Source organism: Hylobates moloch, unplaced genomic scaffold, assembly GCF_009828535.3.
Source record: "Hylobates moloch isolate HMO894 unplaced genomic scaffold, HMol_V3 SCAFFOLD_9, whole genome shotgun sequence".
NCBI classification, from domain to species: domain Eukaryota; kingdom Metazoa; phylum Chordata; class Mammalia; order Primates; family Hylobatidae; genus Hylobates; species Hylobates moloch.
The window spans coordinates 87,616,231-87,643,791 of NW_026652284.1; the positions used below are offsets into that span (position 1 = coordinate 87,616,231).

General features: G+C 35.7%; 1 protein-coding gene across 3 annotated transcripts in view; it reads right to left on the reverse strand.

Annotated features, from left to right (window-relative positions):
- Positions 1–27,561, reverse strand: part of ANGPT1 (angiopoietin 1) — a 271,322-nt gene that overhangs the window by 2,628 nt on the left and 241,133 nt on the right. For 2 of the 3 annotated variants that reach the window (XM_032760263.2, XM_032760262.2), the window contains exon 9: positions 16,150–18,695. The exons of the other annotated variant lie outside the window; for it this stretch is intronic. In XM_032760263.2, coding sequence (XP_032616154.1) covers positions 18,535–18,695 — 161 coding nt within the window. In that variant the 3' untranslated portion in view covers positions 16,150–18,534. Of the gene's footprint in view, positions 1–16,149; positions 18,696–27,561 lie in introns of those variants that run through there. 3 annotated transcript variants of the gene reach the window in all.

Genomic DNA, 27,561 nt, shown 5'->3' on the forward strand with positions numbered 1-27,561 from the left:
TCCCTCCACACTGACTTCTCTATCCTTAGCACACCAAGCCTGGGCCTGCCTCCAGGGCTTTTTACTTGCTACTTCCTCATGAAATATTTCTGTCCCCAGAGCTTTTGCCTGCTTCATTTCTTCTTGTAATTCCAGCCCCATTAAAACCTTCTCACAATGATCTGACAAAGTTCTCTGAAATAGCCTTCTTATCCCCTCCTCCTTTGTTCTCAAGTCCTGCTCTGTTTTGTTTTCTTAATAGTGTATTTAGCTATCTGAAGCTATGTAATTTATTTATGTAGGACTCAGTCTCCCCAACAAAGATGCAAACTCAGTCATGTAGAGAATATGTTAATCTTATTCCCAGTTTATGACAGTACCTGGTTCCTAGCATTTACTCATTATATTTTTTAATGAACAAACAAATAAATGTTGCAGTAGGTGGCCTCTAATCCTCTTCCCACCCTCACCCACACTCCCAGAAGTCTCTGGTGTCTCTGTGTTTAAGGCCTAAGAATAAAGGGAAATTTGCTTCTTATTAGCCTAAAATTGGCCTTCTGAAGGTAGCACTTTCTCTCCAGGGAAAATTCTCTACATTCAGAGGAAAAACTACCCTAAACTATATGTTATAAATTATCCAGGACAACTTCTTAAAACTATTGTTTTATCTTACTACTGCCTTACCTCTTCCACCCTCACCCCCAACCTTATCCTAAACTGGACGTTGCTGTTGATTTTGGCTTGTTTCTGATCGAATTTCCTAAATAATTTTGGGTGCTCTGCTATTTGCTCCAAATTCAACAAAATATTAATATGATATCCTCCTCCCCCAGGCCACAGGACAAAGTTTCCCCAAGCAGGCTTCCACACACATACCCAGATATGCACTCAGATCCAAGGCCTTCTTGTAACACTAGTGAAATTATTGATTTCTTTTTTGGATGTAGGCTTAATTAATGTTGGTTCCCTGACAATCCCATCTTTCTAGTTGGGTCCTCCATTATTCCTAGCACACTTGTTAGTAATATTTGCTGCTCAGAGATACATATTGACTCCTAGGTGGGGATGATCTTTTTACCTGTCATTGGGTACACCTTTTATTTTGGAGGCACCCTCAGTTTTTTCTTCCCCTTTCTTATTTGAGAGTTTCAGTCTTCTCTTTGGGAATCAGGCCCTAATTCTCTTTCATTATTTACAGGAAGAGATTAAAAGGCTTCATTCAAAAAGAACCTAGGAAACTTGCCTTAGCATCTCAATGACGGGTGGAATTGATCAACAAGCTGTATCTGGTTGCTCAAAACAGTGCAGCATCCACAGTGTGACAGATCATGCATGAGATGTTAGTGTTGTAGAATCAAAAAACACTAGAGTGCATTCACTTACTAACATGCAATTCAATTTTATGTCTGAGTCAATAGCATATTAAGGGTTTGACACAGTGGTGTCACAACTGTATTGTTTATTCCTTGTAATAAAATGCTTATTTTGTTTTTATGCATGGTGCCGCTACAGCATTTTCCACCCAGTGGGTGCTCTGTAAATACTGACTGATTGCAATTTGGAATTGTAAGTGGCATAACTTAGAGGTTTTTGGCTCCTTATAATTGCATTTGTGAACTACAAATGCAGCTAAAATTGGAGCTCTACTCTGAAACATTTCCATTGAGCTTCTGGTCTAAGTTACCCAGCAAACACTTAAGGTAAAAATTATCCTCTTTTTACAACCTCAAGTCTATTATTTAAAGCCAATAAATAGTGGTTAATAATGGAGAAGTCTTAAATTTCAGGCATGTTTTTAGAGACTAAGCCTAATAAAATTATTAAGTGGAAGCAAAGCAATATTATTTGTTTCGGTCGTAGACTTTGAATATCCAAGAGAATCAAGGATAGCATGTCTCAGTAATGGTTTTGAGGTTTGACTTCTGCTTCCTCAAATGTAGGAAATGGCATTGAGAGTGGAATATGGCTTTATTTTTAGGGTAAGAGCCTACCTTTTAAAGGAAGCAGGTACCTGTATATATGTAACATCTTAAAGCAGATTTCAGATACCTGGGGAGAGCCTATTTTTAAGAATCATGAGGAAATATTGCTTGCCTTAATGAAATGGCTGTTATTGTAAAACACTGATAATATCTATATACAGCGTCATTAAAAGGTGAGTGAAATAAACCTTAGACAATAAGTACAATAAACCAGACAAAATATCTGTCTCTGAAAGAATAAGAATATATATAAGAAAATATATAACTTCATTGAGATCTAATCTTTCAGTTCTTTTTTAGCTCCATTAACAATTATTTAGCATATGCCAAGCCCTGAGCTTTCATATAGGTTTAAAAATATGAATAAAACCTCATCCCTATGTAGAAGACTCTTAGGAGAGACATGGTTTCAAAATGGGGTTCCTACACCATGGATTTACAAGAAAAGCCTTTGATTACAGGAAGAAAATACCAAAATGCTTATTTCTGTTTGTTATTATCAAATAAAGAAATACATGCAATGTGAAATCCAACGATGTCCAATGCAAAGAAATTAAGACAAGCTAATCACCCACAGGGATTGTGGCATCTTGACTCTCTCACATTTACTATGACGAATTTGGAGTGGCGAAAAACATAAAAACAAATACCTATACCTCTGTGTAATGTTTAAAATCATAAGAAATGCAATTAGAGTCTCACAAAATTTTACTAAACATAATAATCAATGTTTAAAAGGTTTATTTGAGGTATGTTCCTTAATGATGAAAAAAATACTCTTAGAGACATGCTTATTCTTCCTACCACAATAACAACAGCCAAAATAATACATAGAAAATGATATAACATAGTTATATACTTAAATGCATTCCTTTGTCATAAAATCATTGGAAGATGCACAATATTGATACAGTTGTAAATATTAGACAGAAGCTACCCAACTTGGGAATTTTGCAATGCCTTGGAAGAAGGCAGAAATGTTTCTAACATGTCCCAGCTGCTGGTATTTTCTCTATTCTGTTTCAACAATAACATACACAAAGAACTACTTGTTTTTTTTAAACCACCAAAGGAGGGCTGTAGCAGAGATAATATATTCTCAGCAGAAAATTTTTTTAATAAAAATAATGTTTGTGGAAATAACTGTGAAGTGTAGTTACTGATGAAGCGGTTGCTCTTTACTGGAATTTTTCAGATGGATTTCAGGGAAATATTGAGGAGAGAATATAATTTCCTGAATCCTTCATAGGCAAGCAATTTAGGACAAAAAAAGTGCATACACTCAGAAATGCATGTAGTGCATAAATTCTTTTTTTTTTTTTAAGAAATATCCTCTTTATAATAACAAGGCATCTCAGATATAGTAGGATCTTTGAAATATTTTTAAAGACTTTTTTGAAAAATGTTGTTGGACTTAAAGCTAATCTATATGCTTACTCTTTTACATAAAAAGGTATTCCAAATTTTTTGACAAATGGACTTTACTGGTATGATACCTAATTAATCTATTTTTAGGAATCACACACTCTAAAAACACTGATTTTTAAAGAAACACTGGCTATAGAAAAATCATTTTGAAGAAGGATATAAAAACTGTTTCCAGGTTAAATGATTTCCTTTTTGCAAGTGTTATGAGTACATTTATCTGTGACATTATTCATTATTTCTACTTATTTAAAAAATATTGGAGGTATGGTATTATCTTACATGTTAAAATTTTACAAATAAAGAGTTCTTATGGGTTTTGAAAACTTTTATTAAATATTCAAACTAATAGTTTGCAAGAAAACTGGTGACATCAAGGAAAATGAAGTTATCAATCAAATTTCAACAAAACTTTGCCTAATTTATAAATCAAGTTTAAAAATGAGTTTCTTTTTTGGTTCCATATGAACTTTAAAGTAGTTTTTTCCAGTTCTGTGAAGAAAGTCATTGGTAGCTTGATGGGGATGGCATTGAATCTATAAATTACCTTGGGCAGTATGGCCATTTTCACGATATTGATTCTTCCAACCCATGAGCATGGAATGTTCTTCCATTTGTTGCCAAGTCAATCCAAAGCCAAAAGAACAAAGCAGGAGGCATCACGCTACCTGACTTCAAACTATACTACAAGGCTACCGTAACCAAAACAGCATGGTACTGGTACCACAACAGAGACATAGATCAATGGAACAGAACAGAGCCCTCAGAAGTAATGCCACATATCTACAACTATCTGATCTTTGACAAACCTGACAAAAACAAGCAATGGGGAAAGGATTCCCTATTTAATAAATGGTGCTGGGAAAACTGGCTAGCCATATGTAGAAAGCTGAAACTGGATCCCTTCCTTACACCTTATACAAAAATTAATTCAAGATGGATTAAAGACTTACATGTTAGACCTAAAACCATAAAAACCCTAGAAGAAAGCCTAGGCAATACCATTCAGGACACAGGCGTGGGCAAGGACTTCATGTCTAAAACACCAAAAGCAATGGCAACAAAAGCCAAAATTGACAAATGGGATCTAATTAAACTAAAGAGCTTCTGCACAGCAAAAGAAACTACCATCAGAATGAACAGGCAACCTACAGAATGGGAGAAAATTTTGCAACCTACTCATCTGACAAAGGGCTAATATCCAGAATCTACAATGAACTCAAACAAATTTACAAGAAAAAAACAAACAACCCCATCAAAAAGTGGGCGAAGGACATGAACAGACACTTCTCAAAAGAAGACATTTATGCAGCCAAAAAACACATGAAAAAATGCTCATCATCACTGGCCATCAGAGAAATGCAAATCGAAACCACAATGAGATACCATCTCACACCAGTTAGAATGGCCATCATTAAAAAGTCAGGAAACAACAGGTGCTGGAGAGGATGTGGAGAAATAGGAACACTTTTACACAGTTGGTGGGACTGTAAACTAGTTCAACCATTGTGGAAGTCAGTGTGGCGATTCCTCAGGGATCTAGGACTAGAAATACCATTTGACCCAGCCATCCCATTACTGGGTATATACCCAAAAGACTATAAATCATGCTGCTATAAAGACACATGCACACATGTTTGTTGTGGCACTATTCACAATAGCAAAGACTTGGAACTAACCCAAATGCCCAACAACGATAGACTGGATTAAGAAAATGTGGCACATATACACCATGGAATACTATGCAGCCATAAAAAATGATGAGTTCATGTCCTTTGTAGGGACATCGATGAAACTGGAAAACATCATTCTCAGTAAACCATCGCAAGGACAAAAAACCAAACACTGCATGTTCTCACTCATAGGTAGGAATTGAACAATGAGAACTCATGGACACAGGAAGGGGAACATCACACTCCGGGGACTGTTGTGGGTTGGGGGAGGGGGGAGGGACAGCATTAGGAGATATACCTGCTGCTAAATGACGAGTTAATGGGTGCAGCAAACCAACACAGCACATGGATACATATGTAACAAAACTTCACATTGTTCACATGTACCCTAAAACCTAAAGTATAATAATAATAAAAAAAAAATGAGTTTCTTTATCTAATGAACCCAGTCTCTGATGCCCTTCTACAATTTGAACTTGCATATCTTTATAAGATTTCTATCTCAAAATGCCTGATTATCTTATAAATGTACATAATAGCTTGTTTGTTTAAATAGGGATCATATAAGTTGGTCATTAGACCTAGCTAGCAGTGGTTGCATCATATTGGATTCAATTTTGTTTTTGGCAAGAATGCTTCATAGACAATGTTGTGTGCTTCAATTAGGAGTCATTTAATATTTAGTTCTTTATTTGTATTATGCTAACAAACATCAGGTAGACCCACTGGTTCATTATGGGCTGCAAAATAGTAATATTGTGATTTTATCATTCTGTAAAGATAAACATCTACATCAACTTTTTTTTACCCTAAGGTACAGTTTGTCTAGGGCAAGAAGGATAAACACCTGATTCTTTCATTTGTTAGTTTTCAGCATAATGATTTTGTTTCTTAGCATTATCCAAAGATGTCCAGTGTATTTAAAAAATAAATTGACCATACTTGTTCTTTTCAATAAATTCAAGCATACTTGCTTTGTTTTAATCCGTTACATCTTTTATTTTTTGTTGAGTGGGGGCCTCTTTAAGCTTATTTCAGAGTCTTTTCAACATGCCCCCTCTAGCCTTTGATAGCATCATGCCTTTTTGGTGACTTTTTTCACCTTCAGATCTGAGTTCAGCCATTTCTCCAAAATGTCCTATTTCGTATTAGTGAGAAATAATAGAAATTTTAATCTGGATGTTAGAGGCATTTTTTGCTACGTGGTTGGTCATTGATCCCAGGTCTTTTCAGGAGAAACTGTAAAAAGGCATGAATTTTTTAAGACGGTAACATGCATCTTGAATCCATACTGATAATACTAATTCAGAGTCAGGACTTGGTTTTTATTTAACCTAATTGATCTTCATCGGCAGCACCTTTTTTCCAGACGGAAACTCCTGGTCTCCAAAACATCAACATAATTTTTCATGTAATTTATCCTACAAAATACACATAGCAGTCTCTGGATGACAAAAACTTACATTACCAACAACAATGTGACTGATTTTGTGAGTACATTTGGCAGATATTCCACCAAAGCATATTGTCAAATCACTGTGCTCTAAAATTAATTGAAATAGTTTCTTTTTTTTTGGTTGAGCCAGCAATGCAATGCACAGTTAACAAGTACAATTCATTTGCCATTCAATTATGAGTTTTGTTTTTCAATAAAGTTTGCATTATAATTCTATAAAATAATCACATGGTTCCAAAATGAAATCAATAGAACAAGGTACATCCATGGAAGTCCTATATTCTGATACTCTCTGAATCTGTTCCTGGATTCATGCCATTCTCCTGCCTCAGCCTCCCAAGTAGCTGGGAGTACAGGCGCCTGCCACCATGCCTGGCTAATTTTTTTGTATTATTAGTAGAGACAGGGTTTCACCGTGTTAGCCAGGATGGTCTCGATCTCCTGACCTCATGATCCGCCCGCCTTGGCCTCCCGAAGTGTTGGGATTACAGGCGTGAGCCACTGCACCCGGCCTCTTATAGGAAACTTTTTTTAAAAAAAGTCTTTGTTTTGGTTTTGGTTCATCCAGACACTGTTTTATACAGAGTTTATCTCTACAGTGAGATAAACTTTGCCAAATGCACATTCTCATGCAACTCACATTCCTGTCAACATAGAGACCATTTATTTTATCCTAGAAGATTCTCCCAGACCCTTTCTCAGTCAATCCCACTCCCCAGAGAGAGTCACTGCTTTTATTTCTTGTGCCATAGTTTTGCCTTATCTAGAGGTTCCTATGAAGAAAATTCATACAGAATGTATTCACATGTGGCTGACTTCTTTCACTTAGAATAACATTTTTGAGGCCCTTTTATTTTAGTGCACTTATCAGTAGTTTAGACCTTTTTTGTGGCTGAGTAGTATTCCATTGTTTGGCAGGACTACATTTTAAAAAGTATATATATTCACCATTTGCTAGACACTTAGGTTGTTAACTATTTTACCTATTATATATAAAACACATATTTTTGTACAAGTTGTTTTTCTGTAAGTATGTTATTCTTCCTTGTTTGTCCTAGGGTTGGTACATGTTTAACTTTATGAGAATGTGCTAAGCAATGCACAAGATCTCCATTTGTTTCACAAACTCTACAGCTTTTGGTGTTGTTCATCTTTTAGTTTATCTTTTCCATGCAGTTGTAGTGGTATTTCATTGTGGTTTTAATTCCCATTACCTTGATGGCAATGCTATTGAGCACCTTTCCCTATGCTTTTTGGCTTTTTCTGTACCCTCCTTTGTGAATTGTCTAAATCTTTTATCTATTTTTCAAAAGGTGTTCGTTGTTGTTTTTAAATATTTTCATTTTAAGAGTTCTCTATTGGAAATACAAATCCTTTTTTCTAGTTTATTTTTGTGTGTGTATGTGTTTTTGCCGAGCAGAAGTTTTTAATTTTGATGAAGTCCAACTTATCAATTTTTTTCTGGTACAGGCTTTCTGAGTCTTTTAAATAGGTGTATCCTAAAGAGTTAAATTCAAAATTAACAAACCAACCAAGGTACATGACTTTCTGTAAAGAGCATTAATAATTGTATAGAAAAATGTGTTTTTCAATGCATTCAGACATTTCAAAATGCCTTAAATGTTGTCATTTTACCTTTATCTGGTGCTTACAATGTCAATTTTACATATACCTTAAAATACACAATACATAATTAATAAAGGAGTATGCATATATGTAAATTTATGCATACATAAATATGTACCTGCATACATAAACAAACATATATATTGAGGTGCATTTTCAGCAGTGTTATTGATAAAGAACATGATAAAATTTTGGGACCACTGGACTGTCATCTCAAAGTAGAGACAGAGGTATATACAGGATATTACGGTCATCCAGAGGAAAGACATTAAGCCAAACATGGAATTTAGACAAAACTTTCTGAATAAGATGACTGTCCATGTGAATCTTAAGAGGTTAGTAAGAATTATACAAGAGGCTGTAAGAGAAGGCATGTAAGAAAGATACAACAAGATGAACAAAAGCATAGATGTGTGAAATCTCATGGATTATGGGGGAAATTATATGTCACACTTATTAGAATTTTAAATTCAAGAAGAGATTAGATGGGTTGGTAGGGACCAGATCGTGGAGGGCCTTGTTTTGCCATGCTGAGAGAATGGATTTAATGCTCAAGGTGACAAGGAGCCACCCACTGAAATGATTTAAGGAGAGGAGTGCCATGTTCCAATTCTAAATGCTCACCTTTGTAGCAATGGGAAGATGAGGTTGAGAAGAAAAAGCTAGAGCCTCGAGAACAGTCAGCGGATATTGCAATTGTGCGGATAGCAGATTATGAGGACCTAGATAGGAAAGGAAGCCATGTGTTTGAGAATTGTTCAAGGGGTAAAATCAGGAGGACCTGGTGATTTGCTGTGAAGGTGGATCAGGAGGTAGAGAAAGGAGAAGGGTACCTAACTCTCAGGTTCTGATTTGGGTAGCTGAATATGATGGCGATACCACTAATCAATATCAAGGGAAATACAAGATGAGAAGCTGTGCTGGCAGGGTTGCTGTTTCCAAGCTTTACTCTGCCTGTGCATCCATACAGGCTTCTCCACATTGATAGCTACCAGCTCCTGTCACTGTAAAATAAACTCCCTAGGAAAGCATTTCTAACTGTGTTATATTTGGAACCTAAAGTTCCCTTATACTATATTATCTCTCCAAGTCTGTCTAAATGATATACCAAACACATATGGAAGTGCAAAATGGGGTGTAAAAATGACAAGCCTGTGTTTGAATAAAATTTATTCAACCATTTATTCAAGAAATATTTATTGAACAACCACTTCATGTCAGGAAGTGCCCCAGGTACAGGGGATACAGTGGTAAACAAACCCAACCTGGCCCCTGCCTTCAGGTTTCTTTTTTCCAGAAGGGTGCACAGAGTATGATGTTGGGGATAGTACAAGGAATAGTGAGGACATAGAGAAGGAAGATCTATTTCCCTCAAAAGTCAGGAAAACCTTTCAGGAGAAGAATAAGGAATAAGCGGGTATATGGAGGGAGTACTGCAGGCAGTACTGCTTGTAATATCACATGATAATATAAATATCATATACACACACATAATACACAAGGCATAGGGACAAGAAAGAATCAAATCAACAGGATGAAATGAAAGTTCAACAGTACTGGAATACAGAGTGCAAGGGAGAGAGGGAATGATGAGATTCAACAAATATTTCTTTTGCTGTACAATGTTCGACAAGGTTGGGTTTTACACTAAATTTAAAGAATATGACAATGAGTTAAAAAAGTTCCTGCTCTCAGAAGCTCATGGTCTACTGAGAAAGAAAGACCGTCACAAACGATAAACAAATCCTGTACTGGGTTTTCCAATAAGAATTTTAAAGTATCATGGACTCAAGGGCATCCCGTCAAGGTTACTAGGAACCAGAGAAAGTATAACAGAAGAAGGGATGTTTCAGCAAAGTCTTAAATGATTTTATAAAGACTCCCAACAGCCTTGGACACAGGATATAAAATGGAAGGCATTCCAGACAGTGGGACCCAAATGCGCAAGTATACAGGACTTGGGTTGGAGGGAAGACATTTATGTTTGAGGATCATATATAGAGCAGTTGTTGCTGAAATACATTCCTGGCCTAGCTCTCAGCTCTCCAGCATCCCAGAGCCATCCTTGTAATGGACACACTCCTACAGGCAAAGATAGAAATAGAGCACCATTTGAGGTCACTTCAAATGGTGAAAGATGTAAGGTAAAAGTACAGCCTTGCAGAACTTCCCAAAATTATAAAATACAGTTATTTTATGTTATATGTAATAAAGGCTTATGTAATAAAAAATTATTATCATTTTTCCCAATTTCTGTTATATAGTGTTATATGAAATTTCTTTCCATCTTTAGTGAATATTCAGTACAGAAAGATTATAGACTGATGTTCATATTTAATAACATTTACATGCAAAATTAATATAAGAAAGGTGTTTTAATTTGTTTTTCAAGAATTGCTAAAGGAAAGTATATGTTTTAGGAAGTGAACCAGAAGTTTCTGCACAGAAAGAAGAAAGGGGTGAGGGGATTATAATCCAACATGAATTGATATTATATATTAAGTTGATAAGAATATTTTAAAACTATTCTTGTAAAGCTATTCCTCTGGAAGACTGAACAGCTTTATTAAGGCTAGCTTGGAATGCTAGAAAACATAAAATATTAAAAGCATCAACGAATCCCTACAGCCTGGTTATAGATTATAAGAATTTTACATGACTTCAGAGTAAAGCACACTGGATCAGGGATCATGAGACCAAAGTTTATTCACTGTGTGGTCATTGATAAGGGCCTTAATGGACTGCATCTGGATTGCTTCATTGGTAAAACGGAAGTGCTAATACCTTCTTTTAGGGTTATTTAGAACCTACACGAACTACAGTTAACCCTTGAACAATGCAGGGACAATGACCCCTTGTGTGGCAAAAATCCACATAGAACTTTGACTCCCCTAAAAGCTAATTACTAATATCCTACTGACCAGAAGCCTTATAGATAACACAGTCAATTAACACATGTTCTGTGTGCTATATGTATAATATACTCTATTTTTACAGCAAAGAAAGCTAGAGAAAAGAAAATGTTATTAAGAAAGTCATAAGAAAGATAAATATATTTACTATTCATTATGCGGAAGCGGATCTTCATGAAGGGCTTTTTCTTTGTCGCCTTTATGTTACATAGGCTGAGGAGTAGGACAAGGAGGAGAAGGGTTTGGTCATATTTAAAGGGCCCACTCATATGATCAGGTAAAACCCATTCAGATCACCTGCCCTGAGAGTAGCCAGATGCTGAGTATGACCCCCACGTGACATCCAGCAGACAATGGGACATCAGTTCTACAACCCCAATAACTTAACTCTGCCAACAATAAACTTGGAAGAGGACCCTGAGCTCCGGATGAGAACGCAGCTGCTCACCATGATTTTTGCCTCATAATACACTAAGCAGAAAGCTCAGTGCAACAGTGCAAAAGGATTATGGCAGTTTGAAATGAATATTTTGATAAAATGTTTCCTGGAACAAATAAAGTTATGTTGGAAAGCAATAAAACACCTTAAAGTATTTTAAGCCAAATAAATATTTTCTGCTGAAATAGTAATGCTGAAAATCATCATGAGTTTGCACTTTTGACAGCATGGAAGTCTGGTACAGGACTAAATATATTGTGGGTCTATATAATCAGGAAGGTATGAGGTTGGAGCAATAGAAAAATTGCAGGGAAATTAGCATGGGGCAGTGGAAAGCATGCCAAAAATGGCAGAGTAAGGAAATGTGTGGAAGTAGGCCACTAGCTTGGATCTGGCACAATGCAACCACTACATATGGGGTGCATTTACATTGAGGGGCACTCTAAAAATTTTGATGACTCCCTTAATACTTAAATATTTCAAGTTTACGGTTGTGGAAGCATCCTCCCATGAGAAAGGGAAGTATGACTGCCTGCTCTCATTTATATCGCTCCAGGTGCCCACTTGGAGAATTCCCCAGTCTCATGGCCATCCTCACAATTACCTCACTGATTCTTGATGTAATCTACTTACCCAATTCCTATGGCTCCATTCCTCTTTGGATTTCCTCTTGTGTATCTAACCATAGTCTTACACTTTAATCCTGCTTGAGTTCAGACTCATATATCCAACTACCAAACTTGAATCACTACTTCTAAAACTCAACATGTAAAACCTAGCTCATTAGCTACTCCCCAGAACCTGTTTCCTATTTAGGTGATTTAGACTGCCCCCTATTTAATTAACCAAGACAAAATCTGGAATGATTTTGATTTCCCCCCACCTCCCATTCAATTATTAAGTTCCTTAGATTATTTTTCCTTAATATCGTGCAAAATCTAAGCTTAGGAACATGATTTAAAGTCCTTCGTTACGTGGCCCCAGCTCCAGCCTATTCTCCTAGTGCTCTTCCCTCAAATAAACATTACAGTCCATTTATACTGAAAAACATGGAGTTCCCCACAACTCCATGCTTTCTGACAACTGTATGCGTCTGCAGTTCCTCTTCTCAGCCTCCACCTCCTGGGCTCCAGCGACCCTTCCCGCTCAGACTCCGAAGCAGCTAGGACTATAGGTGCACACCACCATGCCAGGCTAATTTTTGTATTTTTTGTAGAGATGGGGTTTCACCATGTTACCCAGGCTGGTCTCAAACTCCTGGACTCAAGAGACCCAACAGCCTTAGCTTCCCAAAGTGCCATAGACGCCATCTTCTATGAAAACTTGTGCAAATTGAGGGAGACCTACATGTTCCTTTTAATTTTAAAAATATCTCTATATAAAACTTGCTATTGCATGGAAGTTCTCATCTTTTACACACTTGTTATTTACAACTATATCCAACATAAAATTCAGCAGATTTAATCACTCCTATCTCAGTGTTCTTGTACATTTAACATAGAATAATTTATTAACATAAACACTTTTGTACTGCTTATTTCTTCTTGTGTGTTTTTCTGACTCATTGTGAATGTCCATATGCCTTAATTATCTCTGTATCTTTAAGTACCTTCCTAATGCTTTACCTGGATGCTAGTAGCTGTTCCATATGTCTGTTAAATATAATGCACATTCTGCCATTAAACCTGTACAATTATTTCCCAAGGATAGGGCTTATGTAAGTATAATCCAGCATTTCAGTATGAATATTATGATGGTTTGTGCCTTTCTCCTAATGGAAATATTTAAGTTAATTTAGAGCCTTAATGATGTTCTCACTCTAACCTTTCACACCATTGTTTGATGTTTACTCATTGTATTAAAGTCCACACAATTGAATATTACCTGCTTATAATATTTTCTTTTAAATTCATTTTTAACTTACAAAATTTAAAATTTAGTTAATGTAAGAGAAACTCAGGTAAGGGAATCGCAGTAATTCTGCGGCACAACTGCGTGATAGTGGTACCCTCCCAGCTTTCACCTTCATAACCAGCACATGGACTCCCAGGGGGCCAAGACAGAGTGCATGGATGGGCAGGAGGCAGACTGCTTTCATGAGGAGATAGAACAGGAGCTTATTTGTAAAAGATACCAGGACGCAACCTCTTCTTCACCAAAACAAAATAAGATAAAATATCCTTTTGACACTGTCCTGTGTTAAAAGGGAGTTATTAAATTTTAACCATGATCTATCATTTACTCTTCATTGCAGCTGACTCTATTAATTTGCTTTCTTGAAAGAATACAGGCGATATAATGACTTCTTTAAGTTTTTCCCAGGAATCCCTTAATTATGTTCACTATCTTAACTTCAATGATGATATGTAGTAAGTAATTAATAAAATGATTAGAGAAATACACGAGGAAATACTAGAAAAAGACTTTAGTCGAATCTTAAATCATAAGCTGCCCAAATTTGTGTGTGTGTGTGTGTGTGTGTGTGTGTGTGTGTTGGGTTTTGTTTTTGTTTTTGTTTTTTTGAGACAGAGTCTCACCCTGTCGCCTGGTTGGAGTGCAACGGCCCGAGCTTGGCTCACTGCAACCTCCGCCTCCCAGGTTCAAGCAATTCTCCTGCCTCAGCCTCCTGAGTAGCTGGAATTACAGGTCCCCATCACCACGCCCGGCTAATTTTATCTTTAGTGGAACTGGGGTTTCACCATGTTGGCCCGGCTTGTCTCAAACTCCTGACCTCATGATCCGCCTACCTCGGCCTCCCAAAGTGCTGGGATTACAGGCGTGAGCCACCGTGGCTGGCCCCAACAATAATATATGTGTAAAGGGTAAATGAGTAATTGCCATTCAATAGTACATTTTCTATATTTACATAGTTTTAAATTTAAAAGAAGCACGTATGTTTGCCTCAATTTATATAATACATATGTTCCAGCAAAGTTGATAATAAAGTAGACCTCTGAGATAACTAAAATTATAAATTCGGACATCTTTTCCTGGAGGAGAATGGCCTAAGTTTAAAGTCTGAAAATAAATGACTCAACATAGTGGTCAAATCTGAGAGTTGGATTTTGTATAGGTAAAAGTGATTTCTTAGTCTTTCAAAGCAATTCAATTCCATTCAACAAATAACAAGTTTCTGGTAGGTACTGTGGGGAATTAAAAAAAAAAAAATAAGAGGCAGCCTTTTATAAAACTCAAGCAAAATATGTTGAGCTGTAAAAGTATGTGTGTATTGAGAAGGTGACAATTAATAGTGGGCATCAGAAAAGGGGTCATGAAGCAGCTAATGTTTTTATGCATCCCAGAGGGTTGTTAGAGGATTGTTTTGCCCATCTGAGATGAAGGAAGGGACATTTGGGATAGTGGTTCTGAAAGCTCAGGATGCATAAAACTCACATGGCTGGCAGAAGGGTAGGTGGGGGCTGCAGCACTGTATTCTGTATCAGTTAGCTATTGCTACAATAATGATGTTTAACAAAACTCTGAAAAAGAAAATGCAGTGGCTTAAAACAACAACCCATTATTGTTTCTCATGATTGTGCACGTTAGCTGAGCAGTTCTGCCGATCTGAGCCAGGCTCAGTTGATCTCAGTTGAGATCACTCATGTATCTGGAATCATCCATGGGTCAGCTGTGGGCTGGCTGGTCTAGGGTGGTCTCAGCTGGTAGACTAGGCTTTGCTCCACGTGGTCTCTAATCCTCCATTAGGCTATGCTGGACTTTTTTTCATGCCAAAGGTAGAATGTTTCTGACCAGACTCAGAACTGGCACATAGTCATCACTTCTGTTGTGTTCTATTGGCTGCAGAAGGTCAGAGTTAGCCACTCAGGGAGTAAGGAAACAGTTTATCTCTTTATGGAACAAGCTGCAAAGTCGCATTGCAAAAGGTATGAATACAGAAAGGGGAAGAATAGGCATCATTTTTACAAGTAGTCGACCATGGGGTTTCTTTGTTTTGATTGGAATACTGAGTAGGTGGAATGAAGCTGTCTGGCAATGCAGGCTGAGATTAACCTGACCTGTTTATTTTAAGTTCAGGGAGTAGTGAGGAAACATTGAAGTGTTCTGAGCAGGGAAAAACCATGTTCAGAAGTCTGGCTTTAGAAGGAATAAGCTTTTATGGTTAAGAGGTGAATAACAGCATAGAGAGGCAGGATGAAAGAGTGTCTTTTCCAATCATCTAGGTGGAAATTAAGGAAGGTTTGAATCAATGTAATGGCAATAGGAGCAGAATCAAGGCCAAAGGTAAGAAATTTCTTGCAAGGACTGATAAGACTGCCGATGGCATGTCAGGTGAGTGAGACAAGTAGCATCTTCTTTATGCTCCTTCCTTTTCCCCCTGTATACCAAGCTCAAATTTTTAACACACATCCTCTTATTCTACATTCAGAGTTTCCAGAATACATTGTCCATTGCCACATGATAATATGGCATGTAATAATTGGCAGGACATGACAATCATATTGTAGGGACATGGGACTGAGACCCACTGCTTTGATCTACCATTCTAATGCGGCTAAGCTTTCTTATTTCATCCCAGACTGCAAGTTTTTCTAAGATTGAGGCTTTAGTTCATTTGGTAGGTTTTTGTCAATGATTCTATATCTTCATAAATCTCTGATTTAAATTTGGCAAAATACGTATTAAAAATAAAATGAAGTTGCACAAATATTACTTTCAATTTTATTTAAATCAAATAATGTTGTGTTGATATGAAGAACTTTGCATAGAAACCACATGAATTTTAAAGACAAAATTCAAATACCTAATTATCCTATTCTGAAATAATTAAATGAAAAGAATACACATGTTAAATTGCCATAAACATGTAGGTATTACATAATACACATAACAGAGTCATAAAACATTTTATACTGATTTATTATAAATAATTGGAAACAATATTTCATTTTTCAAACCCAGACAACAAAACAGTAAATAGCATGCTTTCTTTTTTTATTTTATTTTGTTTTTGTAATATGAGTTTGGAAATAGTATTCTTTATCCAAAAACTGGTTTAAAAAAGTGTCTGTAGGAACACAAAAGGACAAAATGCTCATTTTCTTTCCCTTAAATGAAAACAGTCGAGAAGTTTTTGGAGGGAGAGGCTTACCTGCTATGAAGAAGCCACCAAGAATAGAAAAAAGGTATAATACCTGCAAATATCACTTGTAAGGCAAAAAGGGGTAGAATACAGACACATAAATATAAAAAAGACTCGATGGTAAACTTTAAAAAGTATTTTTCTTAACAATGTGAATAGCTTTATTTTCTCAAATGGAGGAAACCATAAAGGCACAGTGGATCAAGTCACCAAGTTTGAAACTGGTATTGCTACCTTGCCAACAACTTTCTCTTTTATAAGAGAGGAGACCCAGTAGCTTTATTTCAATTTTCTCATCCCATAGTGACTCATGTTTTAATAAAAACTGTCTACTGTTATAACCTTGGACACTTACAGGCAGAGAAGGCTTCTTGATAAAATACTGTGGTAACTTCAAGCACCCCAAAAATTCACTTAAAATACATTATCCCATAGGAATATTTCCATTAAGTTATTTATGGCAACTAGCAGTCAGAATTTCTCTTAGTCAGGTGACTATGATTAATTTTCTTTTTGTATATATTTCCCTAACATATAATAGTTTTGCCAAATTTTCTCCCCGATAATAATTTTTAAAAATTAAAAATTGCCTAAGCGAATGGACTGAAGGAGAAATATATGAAGAGTGACGTATTTCATTAAGGGATACAGTAGATTTCTTTGAGCATTTGTGTTTATTTGCATCAATTAAGTTCAATGTTGCATATTCCAGATTAATTAGCTATTAGGTTTTTTGCAGATATAAACATGCTATGTACAATGATATTTATAATTATTTTATTTTTCATAGACTTCAAAGTGTTTCCTTTATAGACACTGGAACAGTGTGAATCTGGTAAGCATGTTTTAGTTAATTAGCAAAATTTAAATTAGCAAGACGTAACAGGGTGAGTATCGAAGTTCTAAAAACATTTTTAAAATAATGAAGTTACATGTATGTATACACATGCAAGTAGATACTGTAAAATGAACTGCTCCAGAGTACTTCGTTTTTCTTCAACTTAATATACTCCAAAATATTGCTTTCCTGTATAATATCAAATGAAATATTAAATGCATGTATATTATTTTAAGAACTTGATGATATATTTTACATTCTTTTAACTTTACTCAGGCTATAAATATATTTATATATCATTCAATCAGTTTTTAGAGTAAATGAAACCCATAGTATGGGGGTGGTAAGTTTTCACCACATACATCCCTACTTGATTATGTCCTTTTTTTTTTTTTTCTGAAAACTGTATCAAAAATCGGAGTAATGGAGTTTGTTTCTACCACACAGTTATTGTCCATGTACTACAGCTCATTATGGCTTACAAAAATGGAATTTTCCTTTGAAGACGGGTAAGCAGAAATCAGCTAGTAAGTATGATACTGGAATTAGGCTTCTGAAATCCATTAACATTTAACCAACTCAGAGGACAATGCTGTTCTAAATTTTTATCAAAATTGTGCAACAGTATAATTTGTTAGTAGGTTTGCATAGATATAACACCTTTTCACTGGTATAATACATCTTTTCCAAAGGATTATGGCAGGCTTGTTTCTATTCTTCATGTATATTCTCTTTTTCACTCTTTTTTTCTGTTTTACATGAAATTAGCCATATTTATCATCTGGCTACCATAGTTCCAAAATAAGGTCCAGTAGTAGTTTGAAGCACAGCAAGCTGAGCAGTTTCTTCCCTTTTTAAAGCCCGACAGTCAGTGGAGTTTTCTACAGTCGAGCCGCATGAGCACTGTCGCCCCAAGTAGAGACTCTTGTGAACTCAAAAGGCTCCAGATTCACGGTCAAGAACCTTGGTGACTTCACATAACTACCATTTATTGCTGGAAGGGAGACAATATTGTTTGCTTCTGAAGTTTTCAAGCAGTTTCTCACCTGGCAGCTTCTCCAGATTTATTTGTTGCTTTTATAATTGCTTCTGACATTGCGCTTTCAAAAATCTAAAGGTCGAATCATCATAGTTGTGGAACGTAAGGAGTAACTGGGCCCTTTGAAGTAGTGCCACTTTATCCCATTCAGTTTTCCATGGTTTTGTCCCGCAGTATAGAACATTCCATTTAGATTGGAGGGGCCACAAGCATCAAACCACCAGCCTGAAAAAATAGTTCATCATAGAAGAGAGAAGGAGAGGCAACAATTATAAGTAAATGGAATATTTGGAAATTAATGGCATTAAGTGATGGGAAACTTGCTTGTTCTTGTTATGCTTATTTGCAATTACGAGGCATCAGTAAATATATTCCCAGTAGTGAAACTGTTTTAAATGACTTCTGATTTAAGATTTGTATGACCCATCAGAGACAGCAATGCTCTCATGGAAAGCAGCTTTCAGTGTGACTCCACTGGAATTCACTTCTTCTTGTAATGATGGGAAGCCTTTGGGCTTCAAGATACAATCTACATAAGAGATGGATTTACATGTAAGACAAGTGCAATAAGGAAAATGCATATACCCATAAGAGGCATTCCATCTTAAGACTGTTCCTGGGAGTAGAACAATTAATTATTAGTGAAGAAATTCAGAAACTTAGACAATCAACTGAGATCTAAATAGAAAGATATTCTCCATCTACTGCATATATTTGTCAATAATTGGCCCTAAGCTGCTTCTAAAATTAATTGGATACTGTGCAATGACTATGATGCTCAAAAGGACTTTGAATTAATGTACCCTCTCTGTAGTTTATAACAACAGAAAAAGTGTTCAGCAATAGTAGCCATTCAGTTCCTGTACAGCCATATTTTGTCTATGGTTATCTAAGTGCTTTCCAAACTTAGTAAAAAGAAAAACAACTTGATGAGTAACATGGAAATTCTATGCTTGTATAGCTCTCTATAAGGATAACTGGATAACTCAGTTTTATTTTTTAAATAAATTAAGTTCTTAGATTTTTAGATAAAGCATAGTGTTTTTTCCTGTCTGCTGAAGTAACACTACCGAATCTTTAGGGAGAGATTTATGCCAGAGACATTCTGGCATGTTTTTTATTTGGATACAGTTGACCTCTCTTTGATTACAGATTTATACCTAAGGGACTAATAGCTAAAGAAAGAGAAAGCTGTACAGCTGATGTTTAACTGTAACATGAGCACCATCTTGCAGAAACTTTAGAAAAAGTTAAATGGAGAAAAGCTAGTTCTCATTTTTCAACTTCAGAAGATGAGTACAGCTGGCTTGTGTTTATAAAGTCACACTAGAGGCGTAACAAGCTGCATTAATCACCAGTTCATACTGGGGAACCACAAGGTATGTCTTGATGAATTTGGAAAGACACTATATTCCATGCAGTTTTATCAACTGTATGCAAACAACATAAATGTTAATGTAGTCAAAACATGAGGGACAAAAAGGTTCTTGTTTGGAAAAGAAGGAGGAACTGCAAGTAAAATCCTACCTTTGTTTTTCTTAAGATTAATTCTTCTAATTTTTGATCAATACAGCTGGTAAAAATATGCTGTTTATATTATAAAAAGCATTCTAATATTAGTGAATTTATTTGCCCAAAAGACTCTTTCTAAAGGACTAAAATGAAACTCTTAAGATGAAATTCAACTTGATTGCTTCTGTGTTTTAACTTTTCTCCTCCTTTTCTGTGACCTTCTTGAAGCACTTTTCCATTGCATTAATGAACATTTCATAGTCTTTCAAATATGCACCATGGTATCTCAAGCAAACACACTTACCCTATTGTTGAGACTGACTACGACTCATAGAATACTCTTCCAAGTTGCATTAGGGTAAAATGTGTGTTTTTGTTTATTTGGTTTATAGAAAGTCACAGGAGTCCCAGAGGAGGGCGGAAAGACAGACGTCTGTTGCAACAACAGCCTGGCAATAAAGAGCACAGGCTAAAGGATACGCTCATTGGGAAATTTTGGGAAAACTTAGGAAAGAGACAAGAAACAGTAAGAGCCTGTGAGAGAGTCAGGTAAATTGATCTTGTGTATCTTTTTGAATGAATAAAGTAGGGTAATGTTTGCAATGAGTAGAATGGCATTTTGGAGACACTGAAGGAAGGCCAGTATGGCTGGGTCACAATCAATGAGGGGGATAGTCGCCTGGAGCTGAGAGGGTCTGAAGAAAATCACCCAGTGTTTTGTTCATCATCCTAAAAACAATGGAAAGCCATGGTTTGTACATTGGCCCACCTCCTGTACTTAGTAGGACACCTAACAAAGTTTGCTTCCCAAATGACTGGCGGGTCACTGCAGGCTTGTTAACTGATTGACTCTCTGATTGGTTCTCCTTGTGAAGTCTTTGTTGTCTGAAGTTGTTTAGCTTACTAAAAGGCTATATTTGATAGATACCCCAATATGTAACACCTGTCCCTATTGTATTCATTTTTTTCTTTATGTATCCATTCAATATATAATTATTGTGAAACGTTGTTACACAATACTCAAGACAGACATAGTCCTTGCCTTCATGAAACTCACTTCTAATGGGAGAAACAGATGACTGTATGTAAGCAGGCACATAAAATAACTATTAGGTTGGTGCAAAAGTAATTGCAGTTTTTGCCATGACTGTTATTGGCAAAAAACACAATTACTTTTGCACCAACCTGATATAAATTATGACTTAAAATGTCATGAAAAAAATAAGTAGGAGCTCTGAAGGAGAATAACTTGACTTTTCACATTCGTGAAAGAAGCTGATATTTATCGAGACCTGAAGGAGGAGAGAGGCAGCACCAAGAAGATGGGAAAAGACCCTGCTAAGCAGAGTACAGCACCTGCAAAGGCAATGAGGAAGCAAGCAAGCTTGGGATGTGTAGGGACATCAGTGCAGCTGGTGCACAGTGAACAAGAAATGACTTGCAGGAAATGAAGGTGGAGGAATAGGCAGTCCTGGTGAGAAGTTCAATGTTTATGGTGCAATTTGTAGTTTAGCCAGCCTGCTTGTCCATGATCAGGCAAACAGGTAAAACATTCTCTACAGATGGGAACCACAATCAAACCAGAAGAACCAGATCTGCTAGGTTAAATGTTTAATCAAACATGGTTTAGAGCCCTCATTCTCTATGATCTTCCAAAGCCATCCTGAGCATATGCGACAGCATAAAAAAAAGGAGAAAATTGAGTCTAGAATCAATTCTGCAGATATTAACCGATGGATAGGGATAGGGGACAGAAATTTTTGGAAACAAAATTTCTGACTTTAAAGCATGCACAGTTTTGTGTAGGAGACAAACAAAATGCTACACATTGAGATGATAGCCATTAAACTAAGAGAAGAAGAAAATCTTATGGAAATACAGAGGCAGTAGGTGCTAACTGTCTGAGGGACCACAAAGCTCACTCATTCAACAGCTGCTCTGGGTCCTGAAGGATGGGTATGAGTTCACTGGACAGAAAGAGCTTCTATATAGTCTGTACTCTGGAAGAGCAGGAGAGAGTGTCTGCCAGCAGGTTGGCTTGGCTGGAGTGCCAGTGGGTTAAAGGGTTGGAGAATACAGGGCTAAAAAATAAACAGGAGGGAAAACATAAAGGTTTTCATTACACCTTTAGACATTTTCTTTTGGGCAATGGGAAGCGTGGAGAGCGCCGGAGCAGAAGTTAGAAGACCCAGACTTTTCATGCTTACTTCATCAATTAATAACCAAGAGATCTTACACAATAGTACCAATAGTATTTGATATTTACTGAACTGTTCATATGAAGGTATTTATATGCATTTTCTCATTTTATCCCCCAAACAGCCTTAAGTGATGTGGCAAGTACCATAATAAAGATACTAATGCTCACAGAGTTTAAGGAACTGTTTAAGGTCACATTCATAATACACAGATTCTAAGAGCTAGACAACCATTTTCACAGCACAGTTATAAGGATCAAATAAGATAATGCACTGTTATAGCCTGTAAAAAAAAAAAAAAAAAAAAAAAAAAAAAAAAAAAATCCTACTTAAGTGCCAGCTGTAAGTTATCTAGAAAATGGGGCAGAAGGTTTAGGGCAAAAAAAAAAAAAGAGACAAGACTTTGTGGAGCATCATAATTATTTAATAATAAAGACAAGGTGGTCAGTGCCAACATATTTTCTTATCTGCTTGGTGGGGTTTATTAGAGAAGTATAAAAATAATTAGACCCAAATAAGTACAATTGTACAATGTTCATGTTATAAAAACTTGGCATTTAAGTTCCTAATTTTTTTAAATGTTTCATTTTGATTTCATGACAAATCAAGGAGTTTGAAATGTTCAATTAACTCTTTATCTTAAGACTAGTGGGCCATGAATTCTGTGATCTGTCTCAGAGCAACTGATAATAAAGATGGAAGAAAATGAAATAAAAGAGCAATTATTTCTCATGACAATTTCGGTTTTATTATAAAACATCCTAACTTCAAGGTAGCAGAAGTAATAATTTCTGTGTAGGCAAGGATTCTCTGTTTTCTTTTATATATACATTAAAACAAACTAAATAATTTTTTCATATCAAATATTTCGAATAGTTTGTCCACTTTCTACCTTTATTTTTAAAAATTAAGCATGGCCAAGTCTTTTAAACACAAATCCTGAAAATATGTGGTTTAAAGCATCAATGCAGGCAAAAGTATAGCAGACTCCTCATTACTTATATGCATTCCTTGTATTTATAGGTGATCATAGATACTCAGTACATATGGTAAATCTGTATGGGATGAAGATGTTCTATGAATATACAGAAGAGTATGCCTGAGTTTACAGTTCCTCTCTGATAAGATTCTGAATAGCTGAATTGTATATTCTGTGCAATCCTGGGAAAATACTAACTTTGTACTTCGTTTGTGCTTGGGAATAACAAATAAGAAATATCCTAGAGCAATTCATCTAGGAAAGGCACTTCAAAGCTAAAAGAACTCAATGATGCAAGCAAAGGATCGAAAAAAATGTTACCCTCTGCTATTGGGACAACTGATAAAATGTTTCAAATGTTTTGTTTTGTTTTGTTCTGTTCTGTTTTTTTTTTTTTTTTTTCTTTTGGGATGGAGTCTCACTCTATTGCCCAGGCTGGAGTGCAGTGGCACAATCTGGGCTCACCGCAAACTCCACCTCTCGGGTTCAAGCGATTCTCCTGCCTCAGCCTCCTGAGTAGCTAGGACTACAGGCATCTGCTACCATGCCTGGCTAATTTTTGTATTTTTTTTTTTTTTTTTTTTTAGTAGAGGTGGGGTTTTGCCATGTTGGCCAGGCTGGTCTCGAACTCCTGACCTCAGGTGATCCAATCACCTCGGCCTCCCAAAGTGCTGGGATTACAGGCATGAGCCACTGCGTTCAGCCACAAATGTCTTAAGGTTGGCAACCGCTGAGATGTACTTTCGAAGCATTTTTCTTCATAACCTGTAACCTCATGTATATTTTAATAAGAAATCTGAGATTCATGTTTCCAATTCATTTACACTTAACTCATTAAAATTTAGTTTTGTAATAACTATCCTAGGCCTTTTAAAATCATTTGTGTCTTTTATCTTTGAAGCAGAAAATTCACATTTTATCGCTAATAAATGAAACTTTGCCCAGAAAATAGGAATTTGATTCTCAACTTTGTACTCAGGAAGTTCAACTTTATTTGAACATCAGGAAACCTAACTCTTAAATTCTTCTGATTCTAAACAAAACGTCTCTCAACACTTCTTTTCTGTGGTAAAATGTACAGCAAAATGAAAAGGTATATCTGTTTTTGTAGATTTCTTTTGTTCATTTTCAATGCTTGCATTCTAATCAGCAGTATGCAAAAGAGCTTGCACAGAAATTAAGATTTTCATCTTTCATCACTAACTAAGAATGAGTTTAAACTAAATTGATTGGTGCCATCAATGGGATCATAATGGAAAAAATCTCTTGGTGAGTTTATGTGGACAAAGTTGGCCCTACCCAAAAAAAGCCTCAAGAAGCAGCTGCATGGGTCTTGCATGCAGGAGGCAAAGAACCTTGCTAGAAGTTTGCATTCCTTCTGTCATATTTTACTATATCCCCTTCAGGCCAAGGACTTGTTGTTTTTTTGGTTGGTTGGTTGGTTGGTTGTTTTTGACTGTCCCTTCCTCCCTCCCTCCCTCTCTCTCTCTCTCTTTCTCTCTCTCTTTTCTTTCTTTCTTCCTTCCTTCTTTCTCTTTCTTTCTCTTTCTTTCTTTCTTTCTTTCTTTCTTTCTTTCTTTCTTTCTTTCTTTCTTTCTTTCTTTCTTTTCCTTTCTCTTCTTTTTGTTCTAAAGATGAAAAGTTGTTTATCCTGGCTAGGAATATCAAATTCACTTAAAACTTCCAGGTATTCTTTTACTGCCTCTCTTCTCCCTCATACTTCATTTTGCTTTTAACCATGTTTAAATGAGGAAATGCTTGCAAAAAGATGCTGCAAACAGTACAATAGAGCTCTGTCATTCGCTTTGAAAGTCATTCCTTTTTATTGGAGGCAGTAGAAAGAGTAGATAGAACAAAGGCCTCTGGAGGTTGAGTACCTGCATTTAAATTCTACTTCTGACAAAATTCTGTGACCTATGGCAAATTATCTAACTTTTCTGTATCTCAATTCTTGCCAAAAGTATTATTGTGGTCTGTATTTCCAAGAGTTTTTGGAAGCTTCATATATGTTATTAAATATAAATCATTTAGGATAATATAAACGTATCCATTAGAAAGAGCTCAATAAGTTTTTAAATATTATTACTGAGTACAATACAAAATTAATTGGTTATTTCTCATCCACTGTCAATTAGTAAGCATTGGTTGTAGTCTTGCACGAGAGGACTATCGGTTCTGATTCACCTTTTTCCAAACTTATAAAAGACATTTTCTGATACTCTTTGCTCTTTTTCTAATAAATGAAACTTTGCCCCAGAAAATAGGAATATAATCTTAAACTTTGCATTTTAGGAAGCTCAAATTTATTTGACAGTTAGGAACCTAACACTCAAATTTTTATAATTCTGCAGTTTAGTCTTTTGGGGTTTGGTTATTCTTAAGTTAGTTTCAGTCTTTGATAGTCACCTCTTTGTTCCATGTTGGTGCATACAAATACATGTATGTATTATGCATTTTAAATATAAGTTCATGCAAGAATCACGTTTATACTAACATTCATTTACTTTATGTCTTTTCCCCAGAATAATTTGTAATTTTGCAATGTCCTTTCAGAGTCTCTGCTAACATATTTACTCATTAAACCAATATTTATTGAACATATACTATCTGCCACACACTATGGCAGCCACTGGGGATATAGTAGTGGACAGCACAAAATCCCTGCATTCACAGAACTTACATTTGTGTAGAATAGGCTTACGTTTCATGTACTAAATATAGAAATTGGGTTGAAATAAAAGTAGTGCAATGTAGATTTCTATAGTCAATCTTACATTAGTCATATGGATCTTCTTTTCTCTCAATATTTTTACCTTGAAACATAGAGAATTTTAGTTATCTGATCATGCTTAGCAGATCTTTCTTGGGTTCCCAGAAGTGCTAAGACAATTATATTTTCCCAAAGATCTTGTCACTTCAAGGTCATACACCAGTTGAAAAAACTGCTAGCTTCTATCATTTTCTTTGTCTTCTTCAAGATTATATAGTAGGCAAAGTGAGCATTTGTCAACTCTCTGCTGTTAGCATCTGGAAAGTTCTAGACGTACTAAGAAATTTATGTGTATGGCTTTATCCCCTCTTTAAGGAGTGAACTGAAAAATATACTTCGTTAGCTTTAGAAAGTCTTGTCTATCAGTTGACATGGTTTATGCATTGGGAAAAGAAATGAGAGTTTCTACTTCAATAGATTCTTTCTACAGAAAGTTAGGTCACATTTTTACATAGCCTTTATATTATGTACTAAATATGGAAATTATATTGAAACTAAAGTAAGGAATGTAAAATGATAACATATTTGTTTTTGTTGTTGGCAACCTTTAATAATTACAGTTTATGAAAGATTTTTAGAAATAATTATTTAATTATAATATTAATAATTTTAGTTAACTGTAGCTTAAGCAAACTTTCAGAAATGCAGACTTTGAAAACTCCTAATTTAGTATCAAAGATTTTTTTTTAGCTGAAGGTAAGTTTGTTTTGAATGTGACAATCTAGTAACAAAAATTTGTCACTGCCTTAATTTTGGAATCAGAATTTTTCACATATTTATCTCCATAAACAATAAATTTATACAAAAAGTATGCAATGAATGAGATTATATTTTCATTTTCTTAATGTTAAATAGTAGATAAAATTATTTCTTTTAAATTTTTAATGAAACTTATGCTCTAGCCTGTCTTGCTCATTTGTTTAATAGTAATTAACCCCCTTAAATTGACAGAAGAAAGCTAAGAAATAAGGAAGTTAGGAAATGAAGAACAAAGCTCAAGTCCTACCTTGGGTCTAGCTGAAATACCTTCTGCTTTAAATTAAGCCTATTTCCTGCCATTCAGTCTTTTACTGATAAGGGGTAATGATACCAGATTCTCCAGCTAGAATTCCTCTATGTACTTGAAGAAAACTAGGATAGTTGGTGGGCAATAAATCTTATTTTACTCTTAATCCCTTTTAGAAGAAACAAGGAAAAATATATAAAGAAACATGATAAAACAAAGCTTTAATTGATGATGACAAAGAGCTGTGAGTCACTAGCTCCAAAGAGTATGAAGTCTCACTGCTTCAGAGAGGCTATTTTAAATAGGCAACAGGCTCAAATACTAAGTTTAAAAAGAAAAAAAGGAAAGGAAAAATCATTAGATGAGGAAAATGGCTCTAAGGGAAATTTTGACAGAGAATAAGTAGTAGTGGTGGGGAGTAGCTAAGTAGGACCGAAGTTCCAGGCAATACTCCAGTTACCTGGACTGTCAATGACATTCATCCTTATGTTCTCCAGTTCTTAGCTATCTAAATTCCACATTTCAGCTTTCCATAATAAATAGCTTTGCAAGACCTGGATTCTTTCAAAGGGACATTTGATAAGGTAATGGCGTTTATTACAAAAACACATTTACTTAGACTATTC